Raw genomic sequence first — 15,782 nt, 5'->3', positions numbered from 1 at the left:
TATTTAGGTACCTATTCAATAAAATTACATACACATCTCTACATTTAGCGGTACAAAAAAAAGATTATAAATTATTAACGTCCATATGCACTAATATATTTAAATAAATAAGAATTTTATACAAAGGTGCAATTAACTTAGAATCGTTTAACATTGACTTAGTATAGCCTGGTACAGCCTTAACCTTTTTTCATAAAAATCGAGATTAAATTGATTGATTTTTTTTTTTGGTTTTGTGACAAAACAGAAACGGTTGAAAATTTAAGAATTGTTTCAGCCTTTTTAATTAAACTTTACGAAATTTACGAAAAATCAAAATAAATCGCGAACCGGTCGGCAAACTTGTGTTATAAGGAAATTAAAACCAATTAATGAAAAAAATTAAAATCGACAATTTTTTTATTCTCACTAACTTCCGCTAATGTGCTGGTGTGTGTGTCTGTGTATTGTCTTTTAGGTGTGTGTGTTCTATTTATGTTTAGTGTGTTCTTAACCCTTACGAGTCATGACAGAATATCAGTGATGGCTATGCACACTATGCGTGGTCCTCTAAAGCTGGGTGACAATAAACCCATTAAACCAGTTTATTTTTATATATTTAATATTTGATTTCTTTTGTTGTATTGCATATGAAATCCAGTATTTTGATTTTCACATTCTTGACGCGGCACTGACACAATCAAACTGAACAAATTTCCATATAATCAAAAGATTCAGGCGTTAAGTACTTTGCTGAATGCCATGTTAATAAAAATGGACTCAGAGGGAGCTTATAAAATTAACTGGATGTGAAAAAAAAAATCAACACACACAGCTACAACAAGCGCAGCTATTTAACTTTTCATCTATCGCTTCCAGAATACTCATCTCTGACGGGTCGGCACCGTACAAACAGATATTCGACGCGACTCTATATAATGTGACTTAAAGATTGGAGAACTTCAGTTGGCCGTACGACCCTGGAACAACGAGTCCGTCTCAAACGATTGTTAAAACTGCAAAATGATTTGGAAGACATTGTTCATCGCACTATTGGCAGTTGGTATGTAACATTGTCTTTTGAATGCCGAGAAGTTCAGTTACTTATCGGGTTACTTTAATGGTAGTTTCGCTAAGAAGTTTTTGTTATTTTAAGACGATGTTTTTATGTAAAGATGCAACTCGGAAAAATTACATACTACATTTACGTGAAAATAGAGGTTCCTTCCAATCAGATGTTAGTATATTATAGTTTTCTAATCGTTGTATCTAATCGTAAATATTGATGAGCATTGTACCAAGTTCCAGTCTTTACAGTCTCTCGTTTTTGAATTTTAAAATGATACTTCTTGTATTGCTTTAAGCGACGATACTTCAGTATTAATTAGGTACTAATAATATAAATGCGATAGTAACTCTGTCTTTCACCTAAACTGTTGAACAAATATTGACGAGTTTTGATATAGAGATATGACCTAGCAAAAGGACGTAGGCTACTTTTTGTCGCAAAACTAAATCTTAAACATGGTGAAATAGGAGCTGAAAGTTGGTATCATGAACCAATAAAGCTATGAAAATTTATATAAAACTATAGGGTACTCCTAGTACTTATTCTGTGCATATGAAGTCGCAGTTAATCATAAACAGATATGTCTGACTCTAATAATCATTTTACATATGGCTTTTTTTAAATGCAAACTATCTCTGTGATTATCATAGTCATTAATTTTAATACGTGTGTTCTTCTTCTTATCGTGTCAGTGGCGTACACTGTAATGCTTGTATCATATGTAAGTTAACCATTTATATCTTTAATCTGCGTCATTTTGTTAATCAACAAATTTACTGTACGAATTATCATGATCTATTTGTAGATTTCGTGTACCATGTATTAAAAGTAGTGTATAAAGGTTCAACAACTTCTTGTCCATCACAACTCGAAGCCCTCAATGCATACCCCTCTTCCTGTGCACCGGCTATTTACCAATTTACATTGTCAGCTCAATTCATATAATGATCTTCGACTACATAACTCTTTATATACATACTCAGGGCAATCTGTCTTACGAATGGGTCATAATCATTTATCCATTTCAAGTGTGATACTTGATTTGTTTAAGAGTCGATGCAAACTCAAATGGCTCAATCAATCAGTTTGAAAAAAATATATAGTAAAATTGACAATATACTAGAGAGATATAATAGAGGATGATTAGTATACGGTGTGAAAACACGATTCCTAAAAATTTTCACGATAGAAAACAAACGTAAACTAACCTCGAAATTTTACGAGAAAACCGCTGTTTTCGATAGGTACTTTATATTATATACCAATGATTTTTTTAAATATCAACTGAACTAAATAGAACACGTACACTATACGATATACATTTTTCAAATGGTATTAATTTCGTTTGTAAAAAAATAAATTTTGAAATAAAACCAGTGTCTCTGCCGCTCGACCAGAGCTATAGAACCGATTCAGTACGGGAAAAATTTGAATTCGAACTGGGGTGGTATCGTTTCTTTCTTAGTATTATATTTCTATTCATGACTATTATTATGATCCTAAGGTGTAAAGTGCTCTTGCTTGATTTAGTGTTCACCATGAATGCTCCTTAGTATCTCGGTATCACTTTTACACGCACCAAGGTGTATACATTAGGTATATTATACTTTTTATTAAAAGTTGTTAATATTAACCACACAAAATTCAGGGTTTTATATACCCTAGTATATACCTAAACACATAAGACTAGATGAAATTTAACATAGCCTACATGTTTGGGCCCAAGCCCATGTTAACCTTTTTTATACCATAATAGTATTTTCAATAATTTCAAGATTCAAGAATTTATGGACTTTAAATTGTAACGAATTCAGTATTTTCTATATTTTTATTGTAATTTTTACCGCATTAACATACTCTTGTATAATTGTTATCAACTTATGACGATCCTTGATGGAGAATGATATTTGATATATAATTTAATGACAACAATATTATATAATGAATTGTTAATTTTCTAATTATTGTGCGCTTTTCTCATAATTTTCCTTTTTGTCTGACGATCTCAATATAATTTCTTATACTTTGACATGTAGTGCAATTTATACTGTAATGTTATATTTGAGAAATAAATGAATCTGAATCTGAATCTGAATCTGAATCAATTAAGCCAACTGTATTATCGTTCATCTGAAAGATTAGCTGTACTTTATTACTCTCATATAAAGTATATTGTACAATGTTTTGAAGTTTTTTACTGGCGCGTAACCTACACGCTGCATGATGTATCTATTTAGTACCAAAAACGCTTAATAGGTATTGTTTTATGTTCTCATTTGAGTCATTGAACCGGACCGGAATCGGATAGAAACTAGTCGATAACTTTTTTGCTTAAATAGAAGTTATAAAATGTATCGTGTACATAATTTGCTTTATGTACCTAGTTCGTATTATTTTTATGACTTTCATATAATAAAAGTACTTATGATGTGGCTTCAACCGCTCTATCATTCCGGCTGACGAACGACAAAATTTACAATCAGTTAAATCATCTGTATGAGGAGTTTGAATGTTAAAGGGTTATTGAACGTCAACCAATGGTTTATTCTAAATGGTAATAAATAAATAAACAATAGACATCATGACAGCAACAATGCAATGGAATGCACTAAAAACGTAATTTTAAATTATGAAATAAGTCAAAAACATTGTACCTAAAAAGAAGTGTAATAAACGTTTTTTTATAATAAAAGCGGAATTAATAAAATTTTTGTTAAAATAAAAATGCAAAATGCAACAATCCGCCATTTACTACTTAGACAAGGGTTAATATGTCTTTATTTGTCGTTCCCAATTATACTCATCAATATCGGCAATGGAAAATTTTAATGGATATGTTGATTTGCTTAAAGGTTACGAGAATTGTTATTTGATAAACAGTTTATACGATGTTCTTAACTCTGTGTTTAGGTAACAAACATCTAGGTATCTGTTTAGTAACAACTATCATTATTTACTTCAGTGTCTAACTACGGTATATAAGTAATAAGAGTATATTGTACATTTTTAGTAGTAGCTACTGCCACCCTACCTATTTCTGCCACCAAACAGTATTGCTCGCATTATTGCGTTCGGTTTTGAAGGGTAAGGATGCTGGTGAAATTATAGGCAGATGGGCCCTGACAACTTATGTCTCAGTGTAACAGACGCAGTGGCAGTGTCCCTCAGATCATTGCGATTTGAAGCTCTGAGTAGCACTGCCACTGTCATGGGATGGGTAGTCGTGTCATGGCAATATGAATTGAAAATTCGAGAACCTTTGTCTACTAGCTTATGAAGTCATGGCGCCTCATTATATTGATATAATAAACCTGTATTTCTTATACATACCTATATTACTCTGCAGTAAATAAATGAAGAAAACAATAACTAAAGATAAAGATAAAGATAAAGATAAATTTATTTCTGTATAAAATATTAACCTAAATACATACATAAATCTTATTAAATAACCTATTATTTACATATATGCGCCAAATTGTCGCAAACAATGAAATTATTTTATGTTTACATTATTTTAATTAAGGTTAGTAGTGCAAATTAATCTAGGTGATACCTAAACTAAGTAAAATTGTTTACTTGTGTCTTAGGTATCTAAATTGGTGATTATAGCATAACGGTTAGTCAACATATTTTGTTCAATAACAATAAATTACAATAATACATAAATCTGAATTATAATAGCTGGCGTCTTAATTATATTTATATTACTTAAAAACTGATATAAAATTTTCAGTGTCATTGTAGTTAATTCTTTTTAACCATTCTTAACTGAATGAGTCTCAGACATAAGTTTTTTACTTACTTCGTTTCATCTTTCGGAAAATGATGATAAACAGCCGTAAACAGCACAATTCATTTTATATTAACGTACAAATTTCGTAATGAATAAATGAAAACTATATTCCAATATCAAAGCCGTCTTCGCACGAAAACGGCTCGCCGGCAGCCATGTTGTCGTTCAGTCAATGTGACCGGCAATGTGTGGGGCGTGGTGCGGTATCTAACGCTAGTGAGGGGCGGAGAGTGTCCGTACTCTTTACTTTTTGTTCTCTGGTTGAGCGACATAGCCGCCAAAAAAAGATTTTTAGTACCTACGCACGTATAGATGTCCACATTTAGTGAGTTCACGTAATATCAAATGTACTGATTCGACCGATTTGCAATAAAACATTAATTACTTTATTATAAAAAATAAAGTAGATAATTCCTTCTCGAAATATGCCAGGCGAAAAAGTGGTAAAACGGACAAAAAAGTTCCCGATATCGGGGATAGTAGATGGCACGTCTCACAAAAAAATTATAAATAAAATGACATTATAAAAAATAATTTCCTCTGAACTTTCATCACGTCACAAACCCACGGTACCATTCAGCTTCTATTAACTCTGTTTATGATTTCTGTATTTTATTTTGATGTGATTTTGATACACCGACAGACATTGTATTCAATTTATGTAAAACATAATCTCCAAAACTTCAAACAGGAATATCTTTAATTCCATACTTCACAAAATAGTAAACCAAATTTTAGGAATTTAAACTCTATATTTTCACATATTTTTCATAAACAGACGCACACAAATTGTGGCAACAAAAATGTATATGGGAGTTTGCCATTGTTCTTTCTGTTGCGGCATGTGCTTATGATGTGCTTTATTTCTAAATTATAGTGGGGTAAAGCGAGTATACTTTATTTAGAGTCAAATGTTTTGAGCTAAAGGCAGAACAGATAGGTCTTGTAACAATTTTGATATTCACTAAACTTGCCTTGCCACACGCAGAGAATATAAGGCCTCAACACCACGAAACTCCTTCAGCTATTTAATGCTGTCAGCCTTGGCTCCGATCTGTAATTAGGGGTCACAATAGATCAGTCAATGGTCGCAGTGATGAGAGGCCAGATAGGCCCCGAATGAAGCCACCCTAATAATAATTATAATAATACCTCGTATTCTCAAGATTTCGCAATTGTCAAATTTGTCTTTTCCGTCTTTTGAATTTAGAGCATCGTAGCGACATCTCTTTAAAATCGTTGAAACAATTTTGTTTGTCTGTTTTATCGACTGAGAGACTATAGTGCTAAACTCTTTAGGTTATGAATTAAGGCTTGAAGACCCTCTTCCCCCAATGTTCCTGTTACCCCACTTGACTCTACATACATTTTTAAATGCTTAGTAGTAATACTTCTCTATATTTTCTTCTTCACAATGTTGGAAAACGAGCAAAGTTTCCAACTCGCATTAGGTCAGCGTAGCGTATAATGACGTAAATCCTCGCCTAAGGAGGAAGGAGGAGACCCATACCCAGTAGTGTGACGTATGATGGGTTGAAGACGATGACCTTACAAATAGACTAGTTTATGATTATCGAGTTCTTAGCTTTTCGCGATTGTTACACATAAGAAATGAAATTATTTTGCGGGTTTAAATCGCGTACCTATTATATTTGTTTTTTCAAACAAACCAACGTTTCGGTCCCTCTGTACCAACCGTGACCAAGGCACTTGTGAAGGCCCGAAACGTTGGTTTGTTTGAAAAAACAAATATACACTATTTAAATCCGGAAAAATAGTTTCATTTCTTACTTTATGGTTACTTTTTAAGAGTGCCTACTATTTTTTTCCTAACTCCCGTTCACACGGCACTGTACAGTTTTTGCAGTATAATAAATGAAATAACAGTGGCGCATACATTAGATATAGAACCGTTCACACGGTGTTCGTTCTGCAAAAAAAACGCACACACATACAAAGGCACATCGAATACTGCAAAAAACGTGCATTGCAATGCCGTGTGAACGGGAGGATAGTATACAAACAGCGATCGGTTCGGTGAAGGAAAACATCGTGATGAAACTTGCAAAATGTATGAAGAACACTCGGAAAATGTATGAAGTACCCAACCCGCATTGGGCAGCATGGCGAACTATGACCTAAACCCTCGCCTGAGAGGAGACCTGTGCTCAGCATTGGGACATATAAATTGGGTTGATGATTATGATACAAACAGCGATATCAAAGGATTTACAATATTTTATCCAAGACCCGGCTAGTGTACATATTAGGCATATGATGTGTTACAAAGTATTTTTACGTTTGTTCAATCCCGTGTATTATCCAATTTTGCAGGTGCTTATGCCGAGGTGCAGATACCAAACGACCAAGCGCAGTACGACACCATGCTAAGCAACTACTGCACTAAGAATGGCGCTTCAGAACATTTACAAGACGTTAAGGCATGTATTATAATCAAACCACACACAATTATTAAGGCGAACGGAGAAGATTTCAGTTTCAACAACCAATACATTTTAATTTCGACTAAGCGGCGCGTGCAGCAAAATAACGTAATGCTATTGGTTGTTAAAGCACATATTCCCCACTCTTGAGGATTATAAGTAGGTAAAAGTCGCGCAAATGTTTGTCTTCTAAAAATTGTAGTTATAAAAAAAAACAATACTATAAGGACGCATTTATTCAACACGAATTTCATTGCGCTCACACCGTGCGGAGACTGCGTTTGCCACCGCCTTAGAGGATGGAAAAAAATAAAGGAAATAGTCTAAGGCCACCGCACAGCGACCGCGTGCATCTAACTGTCATGAAGTGTCATGGCAAAGTACGCTCTTATGTTTTTTTTAGCTTTTTACGTTTTAAATTAAATAAGCATCCCGGACGCGCGGGCGAGACTGGCTTGTCTTTGGTCCACGTGGCGACCGCGCGGTTATATTATTCAGAGGAATTTAAATGTTGTTGCCTAGTAAATAGAATTCAGATTCACTATTAATGTACGTGAAAGCGTGGTAACGGGGCGGTCGCCGCGCGGCGGCTGCGCGAAATCTTTCGAATCGTGTAAGTGGGCGCTAAAAATGTACTTCAAAGTAACACCGAAACAAACCATGATAAGGCGAAAGACAAGGTACAGAGGGTCCTTTAGGTCCTAAACATGTGCCTGTATTTCCCCAGCACCCTTACCTTTCAAAATCGGAACACTGTAATGCTGACATTACTGCTTAGCGGCAGAAATAGGTAAGATGGCAGTACTTACTTCCCTGGACGAACTTTTTCACAAGGAGCTCTACTGCTACTAAAGTGAAATTAACGATCGCTTGTGGAATCGTCAAGTGACCCTGAATGTATGTATGCTAACATTACAGCTTGGTAATTGCTACAGAAATAGGTAAGTTGGCAGTACTTACTTCCCTGGACGAACTCTTTCACAACGAACTCTACTGCTGCTCAACTTTTTTAATCTCAAATTATGTAGAGGTATATTAAATTTTATCTGTCCTAAAAAGTTATCGACTAATTTCTACCGCAGAATCTCTCTCAAGAAAAATCATTTGCTAACGGCCTTTATTATGCTAGAGGTACGATATTAGCTTACCGATTTAAATTAAATTTGTTTTTATAGAGTACTAATTGTATTTTCAACAGGCAGCCATTACGGCATTTGGCGATTGCTTGAAAGGATTGATTGACATTGAAACCATAACCGACGAGATCAAAAAAGCCATGCCGAATGGCGAACTTGACGAAGTTTTTAAAAAGTAAGTTAGCGTTGTTCTTTATTATCTACTTGTCTTTTTAAATTATACAATAAAAAAATATTATTTTAAATTATACAATATACGATGATGTACACAGATCAGAACAAACATTGCAATAATAACTAAATTACTTAACGCTATTGCAACTCTGAAATAAAATAATACTTACAACTTTGTCCTGGAAATAACAAACAACTCTAAAAAATGTCGCACATGACAACTAACATAGTATTTATTATCCATAGATATTATCTCAAATATTATATTAATATTACCTGTTCAGTTTCAAAGCGACAGTGTTGTCGCTTTACAATGGGATTCTGAATTTGCAATTATCTGAAATAAATAATTATTATTATTATCCATTTTAGACTCTCGCTTGTCCCATGGTCTAAAAGATCAATTTAAAATTTTTATACGGGAGAAGCGGTATTCCCCGGCAATAATCCAGTCAGCCGGAAAGTCAGAGACGCGTAGGTTATTATTATTTAGCCTAGTTCGCTGAATGCAATTTGTTTTTTGTTTTTGAAAAAATGCGTAATTACTTTAGTAAGCAAAAATTTTTGTTGTCATTAATTACGTTACACATCAGGTACTGCGAGAAAACACCTCAGCTGAAGAACTGCTTGTACACGATGTTGGAAGGCGTCAAGCCGTGTATGGACTCCGCGATACGCAGTCACATCGGAGACATTAAAAACGGCACTTCGCAGCTACTCGAGTTTATCTGCTACAAAGATGGCGACAGGATTGCTCGTTAGTACTTATACATAATAAGTTCGGCAACTTTCTTTTTGATTTGCAATTTCAATACGAGCGCCACTATTTAACGATCATAACGTAACTTTTAAGTCTGTTATAGACAACGTCTAACACGTTGCTGCAAATGTTTGTGTGAGTCAGGTAAGTTACTCATATAATATGGTTTACGATTTGAAAATATTTACAGTGTTCTACGCTGAGGGCGGTCCAGCATGCTTGCAGTCAAAGATAGCGGAACTCCGTGATTGTGGACAAAAATTGAAGGACTCCGTTTCCACTGTAGAAGAGGCTAAGGCTATGAGTTTGGACGTAAGTATCTTTTCTAGGTATGTATATAATCACGCCTACAGTTATTTGTACTATTATTACTGATAAGAAATCAAATGTTATTGTACCAGATCGAACATTGTTTAACTTATATGCAGTGTTCGCTTTTAATATGAAATCATATAATGTAAAGTTAGGCCCTTCAATGCAATATATAATGTGTCACAGACGCAGTGCCACAAATATGACGAGCTGACTTCATGTATGGTGACGGAGCTAGAAAAGTGCGATACGCCTACCCCTGGTAATATGGCAGAGTCGCTCTTCAAGTACATCAGAAACACCTCGCCCTGTCCCAAGGTAAGTAATTACCTACAGACATAACAAATAAAGCATAAGGGTACATACACTAGGCATCACTAATCATAAAGGTTTACCAAGAGTGTTTCTAAATTTGTTACTAATTTGTTTTAACCAAGTGTGTGTCCAAAATTTGTTGCTAAATAAGTTTTATAGTATTTGTTAATAAGTGAATGTAAAATATGATTTTGTGTTTAATTGCTTAAAAATAGCGCGTTCTGTTTATTCAATTTCTTTTATTTCATAATATTATAATGGTTTGATAGTTATTTAAAGGTATCTATTATGGCTATCTTATATGATACAGGCATTAAATGAGAATGCAATTTATAAAAACTCTTGTTGTATTGCAGAAAAATTAAATGAACAAACCACTAGTTAAGTGAAGAGTTTTGAGCTATGCAGTGGTGCCATCAAACGCAATAAGTTTAACTACAGTCAACAAATTGAAATACAGATATTATTTTGATTTTGCGTTTTATTTTCCTAAACTTTTTGAGGGCATTTTGTGTCTGTGATTGAAACAAACCCAAATCAAATTCAAAACATCCGTCTTTTTCGTTCTGTAAACATTTAAAATTACATCATTGCTGATGTAATTTTAAACATCATAAAGAGATCATCTCATTTTACTTCACCGATAACACATAAATTACGCGCTGAGAGTAGACTTAGGTGATAACTGGGAAGTGTGTGTGTCTACATTTATACGCTAGAAGCAATCACAGACCAAATAAATTCTAGTAAAGCAATCTTGTTCGCAATAGAATTTGTAAAGTTGTATTTACAGCATTTTCTTGTTTCGTTAATTATCGACATCGTAGAATGATAAATACCGTCATAGCATCACGATCACTACTTTATATATTTTTTTTTTAATTCCAAATATTATGTAAAAAAAAGTGATATTTTCGAGATACAAGATTGGTTTCAAGCGTCGATATGTTAGTCTATACTAAATATAGACAGGGGCAGCTTGTATTTGCTGGCGTTGTACTCCCATAATACTTATTGAATAAGTTTCTTTCCATTACTAAGTGGAAAACTGGCAAAGTAAAAAACGGCACCGCCATTAAGCAAAAAGAGAAAACTTATACGGGTCTATTTGTACTACAATTAATATAAAATGCAATCAAATTTACCTTTTTCTTACTGATAATTTAATTAAACTTGCGTCTGCATAATGACAACAAGGGAGACAATAACTAGGTTTGAATAAAACTGCAACAAATCATTCACATCTATTCACATTTATTTTCTTCAAAAAAGACACCTACATTTTACGAATCACAATTATTATGCAACAACTATTAATAGATAGCATCGCAACATTCTTAATAGCTAGCGGAATCACATAATGCTTTGTAGTAGCGGGAACAATAATCGTAAATGTCATGATAATATAAATATTGTATCTGGGTATTTTCCGAAAAAGTACCGTTTGATATTACCAGTATGTTTAAGAGTATACCACGAAAATAACAACAATATTATATACGCATTAATTACTTGGAAGCATATCTGACTTTATAATTACAACTCAATGTTAACCCATGATATGATTCTATTGATATTTTACCTAATGACGGCATTTTCTTTAAGAGATAAAGGGATATCTTTGATATGATCATAATTACCTCTTTGCTTAGATACAAAATTTCTGTCTTTAAGAGAAATATAAAACCATAGTCTTAATTCTGTCGCATACACTTTCGAGTAAACTATTTCGACATTATTATTTTCTTTTGGATTTTTTTGGCTTTTCGCGATAAGCTTCTAATTTAATTTGAAGACGCCCGTCTTCAAATTAGACACTTGTAGAATTGTAGAAACTGAATTGACGCGGCAGTGGCGCGACTGTGATGCAGCAGCTGCGCATCAGTAGCGCTTTAGTAATTTTTAGTTCACTAATTGTGACTGCAAAAGTGGCGCGCGTCTGTCACGACGGTGGCGCTGCAATTGCGCTTCTAAATATTGTCTGAAAATGTCACTGCAGCGCTTCTACATATAAGCGTCTAATTTGAAACTGACCTTAAGCCAGCATTTCTATCGAGTCAACAATTATGCACTCTATATTAGTTTCTTTGACGATCCTAAAGCAAATGCCATCTTTACACTGGTCTTTTAAGTCCAGTTTTTATATGTAATTTTCCTGTTTCAACATAAACTAAAACAATGATCTACCAGTAGTTCGACTGACAGAGCATCACTTTGGAATAATTTTAGTTCCCAAAAGTGTAACTTTACTTAAACCTAAAATTAAAAAGAACAAAACCACAAACAACGTATAGAAATAAAAAAATAAAATGAAAGTACAAAAATTGGTTTTAATAACATCCTATCAAAATATAAATAAAATCTTACTTTTGTATAAAATATAAATTGTTTACCAAAATGTTAAAATATGTTTTCTTATTGGGGTACAAGATGCATAGTCAGTATTTATAGAAGTACATATTCGTTGCAGATTGGTTAGGAAAATAAGTCCAGTCTACTTTTGTTGCATTCGGACTTAGCAAGTTTAATTTCTGTAGGTATTGTCATGAATCCTGCACTCGGTGCCATTTAATATTATACTTCCTATTTATTTCTAAGAATGGACAAGAGTTCGACGACGTGGTTGATTATTAATTACTACTTATAACATTTTTGGACAGCAACTACTTAATAGCGACATGGTCATTCACCCTTAGGATTTGCATTGAATTTACGTACGAAAACAATCGCTATCTAAAACTTATGCTACAAAGTTCAGTAGATCAGAGAAAATCCTAAATACATTTTTATATACAGAGTTATTTGTAACATACTAACAACCTCACAGGGCTGAATTACTAATATCATAAACAACAACTTTTGTTCCATGACTTTTAATAAATTTATCAAAATTTGGCGAGAAATTGTGAACAATCCAAATGTTAGTGGTGACAAATTGGATAAAAAACCTTAGTTGTTGCAAATGGTGACAAATGGAATTTAAAAAATCCCAGTAGTTGCCAATGGTAACAAATGGGATAAAAGTCCCAATTAAAGCGGTAGCGTAAATAAATACCAGTCCGATGCAAAACGCAGGAGCAGGAGTAGGGGTTCTCGGGGAGGACGATTGTATGTTTGAACTTACTGTCAAATACCATCTGTGTTATATTAATATTATTAAATACAGGTGTAAAATGCGTCAAATAGTACAAAAATTTTAAAGTTTTGGTGAATTTATTATAATATAGCCCTGCAATATTGTGAGCACTTTACATATTATGGCTTTGTATACGTTGATAGATAAATTTATGAATTTTCGAAAGTTTTTCTTTTATGCAGAAACTGTTTGTTACCAGTATCATATAATAAACTGCAATGCAATATTCGTATATGAAACTAACCAATAATTCATAAAAAACAACACGTCTGTGTGCTGAAGCCGTAAAATGTACAACATTCTCTAATCTACTAAATCCATAATTAAGTTTGAAATACATCTTTTACACAACTCTTTTATACAACCTTTTGGCTGACCTGTTGGATACGTGACGTCAAGTCACTTATTTGAGTATACTCTGTTATAAGCTCAGTAATTCGCATTAACGAATGTACAATCTAATTGGTTTTTAATGGAGACTACGCATTTTTGTTTAGTTTCATTAAAAAGTTAATTATGTTTATAGGTAATTAGAATGGTGCCTCACGCGTTTTTCTGGGCCCAAAACCTACATAGTAGGAATTTTGTTGTATACCGGCGACTCAAGTTGCAGGATTATTGTCTATAGGGTATTTTTGAAATAACGAAAACTCTTGATCTTAATACCTGTCACTCAATGTGCAGTTTTTGTTCTACGGCGAAAAATAAAATTTTACCTATTTCCCATACTCGTACAAACCTGAGCTGGAAATGTAAACAGTTTTTAACGCAAACAACAATTTTTTGCATTGTTAACGGCCTATTGGTTGATGGTAATTCATAAGTTTCCGGTTGAGGAAATAGTACGAATTTTTAGACAGAGACAATGCTATATTATATTGCATAATTCTTCTTCTTTTCTATTTTTCATGTTTGTTTAACGTGTGAAATTAAAAAGTCATCATCATTTGTTTAGATGACCAAAAAAAAATGGCGGATTTTGTAGTAACAGTTTTCACATAAATTAAATTTTAACTTTGAGCATTAATATGTTTTGCGTTTCATAACTATTTGTTACCTGTTTGATGGCTGATGGCCCTATAGTCAATGCTCAATAAATAAATAATAATAATACCCAATTAAATTACCACACACTCGACAAAAAATGGCAGGTCTTTGTAGTTTTTAAAGGAATTAATTTTTACTTTAAGTAATACATTTTGAGTTGCTTAATTTTACAAATTATCGCTTAAATGCTTTACTTTAAAATGACGCAAATGCCTGTTCGGGATTCTGCACTTTCGTGGCTAACTTTCAAGCTAAACAGTCTTTATGTTGAGTTGTGTCTGTGTTTACAAATTTATAGAGCCTTAAAATACGCATCTTTTGAGTATAAATATATGGGTATTTAAAAATAAAACAATATTAAAATGTTAAAAAAGGAGGTCGAAAACTCTGATCGCCACTCCTGTAAAAAAGTGACTTTTGACATGCGGCCGTTTAGCATTTAAGCGTCGAAATGTCGTCTTTAGAAGTCACGGATTAACTAAGAATAACCTGCATTCGAGTTTGTTATTTCTTGGCACTGGAGTAAACTATTATTTCTATCCCTCCTACGTAAAGAGTCGTAAGCCCAAATCTACAACGTTACTAGAGAACGTAATGTATTGAAAGGACTAAAATGAGCATTACACATGAGCTTCGAGGTATTGCAATGGAATTGTTTTTACTGCTAAGTATAATAAGAGTTATTTATGAAAAAAAAATGTACCTATTTTTATGGCCTACGATAGATTACGTAGGAGTCGATTTATAGATTGGCACCGTTGACCTATCAGGATTGACCAAATCATTGATTAGTTAGTAGGTCAATGTGATCAATAATTGACACTGAAACTTTTAAACAGATATCTGTATGGTTAAACTTTATTTACCTAAACTTCAAGTAATATATACGTAAAGCCGAAAACACCTTATGATATCCAGGTATGATTACAAAAACGCCAAAAAAAAAAAAACAATATTTTCACTTACAATTACAAACGTGTTCTTCTAAATACACTGTCGCAGTAAAATAAAGGCTTGTTACACATCAAAATACATAGAACAAAATACAATAATATAAATTTGGTATCACATATATACCTTGTACCTTGAAGTTTAGCTAAATCTACTCACACCCAAATATTTCGATAAACACGGTTCATAAATGTGTGTGTACTCTACATAAGCACTCAAAAGATAAACATTGATAAACAAAAGTCAAACAGTAGTTGAGTGCCAAGCCATTCTATTCTCTATTGCATCGGAAGTAATACAAAATATTATTTTCGGAGTGAAATTTCCATAATACGCACACATATAGCTTATGACTACAGAATAACTACAATTTTAAGATTGCTAATTTGTTTTAAGTTTACAAAATATTTTTACTTCTAAGTTAGGCTATAGATATTATTAAAAATTATTCACGAGCTCATTTATTAGAGGTATCAGTGTCCCATAAGCTGCCTTTCCGTTGCCATTGCGGTAGATATCAAATAAAATAACTGTACGTACTATAACGCAATAAAGCTTTCTTCTTTATGTCACCTAAAGTGGGCTTTAAAATAAATAGTTACTTAATAGTAAGGAATGTTTACAGCTGGCCATCTTAAAGTACAAGGACTATTTTGAGCGCAT

General features: G+C 33.2%; 1 protein-coding gene across 1 annotated transcript; it reads left to right on the top strand.

Annotated features, from left to right (window-relative positions):
* Positions 1-911: 911 nt before the first annotated feature.
* LOC113240213 (27 kDa glycoprotein-like) lies at positions 912-10,457 on the top strand. The gene is made up of 7 exons (XM_026477462.1): positions 912-1,042; positions 7,179-7,285; positions 8,487-8,599; positions 9,192-9,355; positions 9,549-9,670; positions 9,857-9,988; positions 10,342-10,457. The coding sequence occupies exons 1-7, from the start codon at positions 1,003-1,005 to the stop codon at positions 10,348-10,350; spliced, it is 687 nt and encodes a 228-aa protein (XP_026333247.1). The 5' UTR covers positions 912-1,002; the 3' UTR covers positions 10,351-10,457.
* Positions 10,458-15,782: the final 5,325 nt, after the last annotated feature.

This window comes from Hyposmocoma kahamanoa, unplaced genomic scaffold (genome assembly GCF_003589595.1).
Source record: "Hyposmocoma kahamanoa isolate Upper Pololo Valley unplaced genomic scaffold, ASM358959v1 123528, whole genome shotgun sequence".
NCBI classification, from domain to species: Eukaryota; Metazoa; Arthropoda; class Insecta; order Lepidoptera; family Cosmopterigidae; genus Hyposmocoma; species Hyposmocoma kahamanoa.
The sequence above is the reverse complement of the archived record's forward strand: the minus strand, read 5'-3'. Positions and strand labels throughout refer to the sequence as shown.

Bases quoted from the DNA above. Each gene is read 5' to 3' on its own strand.
- LOC113240213 (XM_026477462.1), top strand. From the start codon at position 1,003: ATGATTTGGAAGACATTGTTCATCGCACTATTGGCAGTTG. The intron at 8,600-9,191 runs GTAAGTTAGCGT...GTTACACATCAG, and splicing joins CTTGACGAAGTTTTTAAAAA to GTACTGCGAGAAAACACCTC. The intron at 9,356-9,548 runs GTTAGTACTTAT...AAATATTTACAG, and splicing joins AGATGGCGACAGGATTGCTC to TGTTCTACGCTGAGGGCGGT.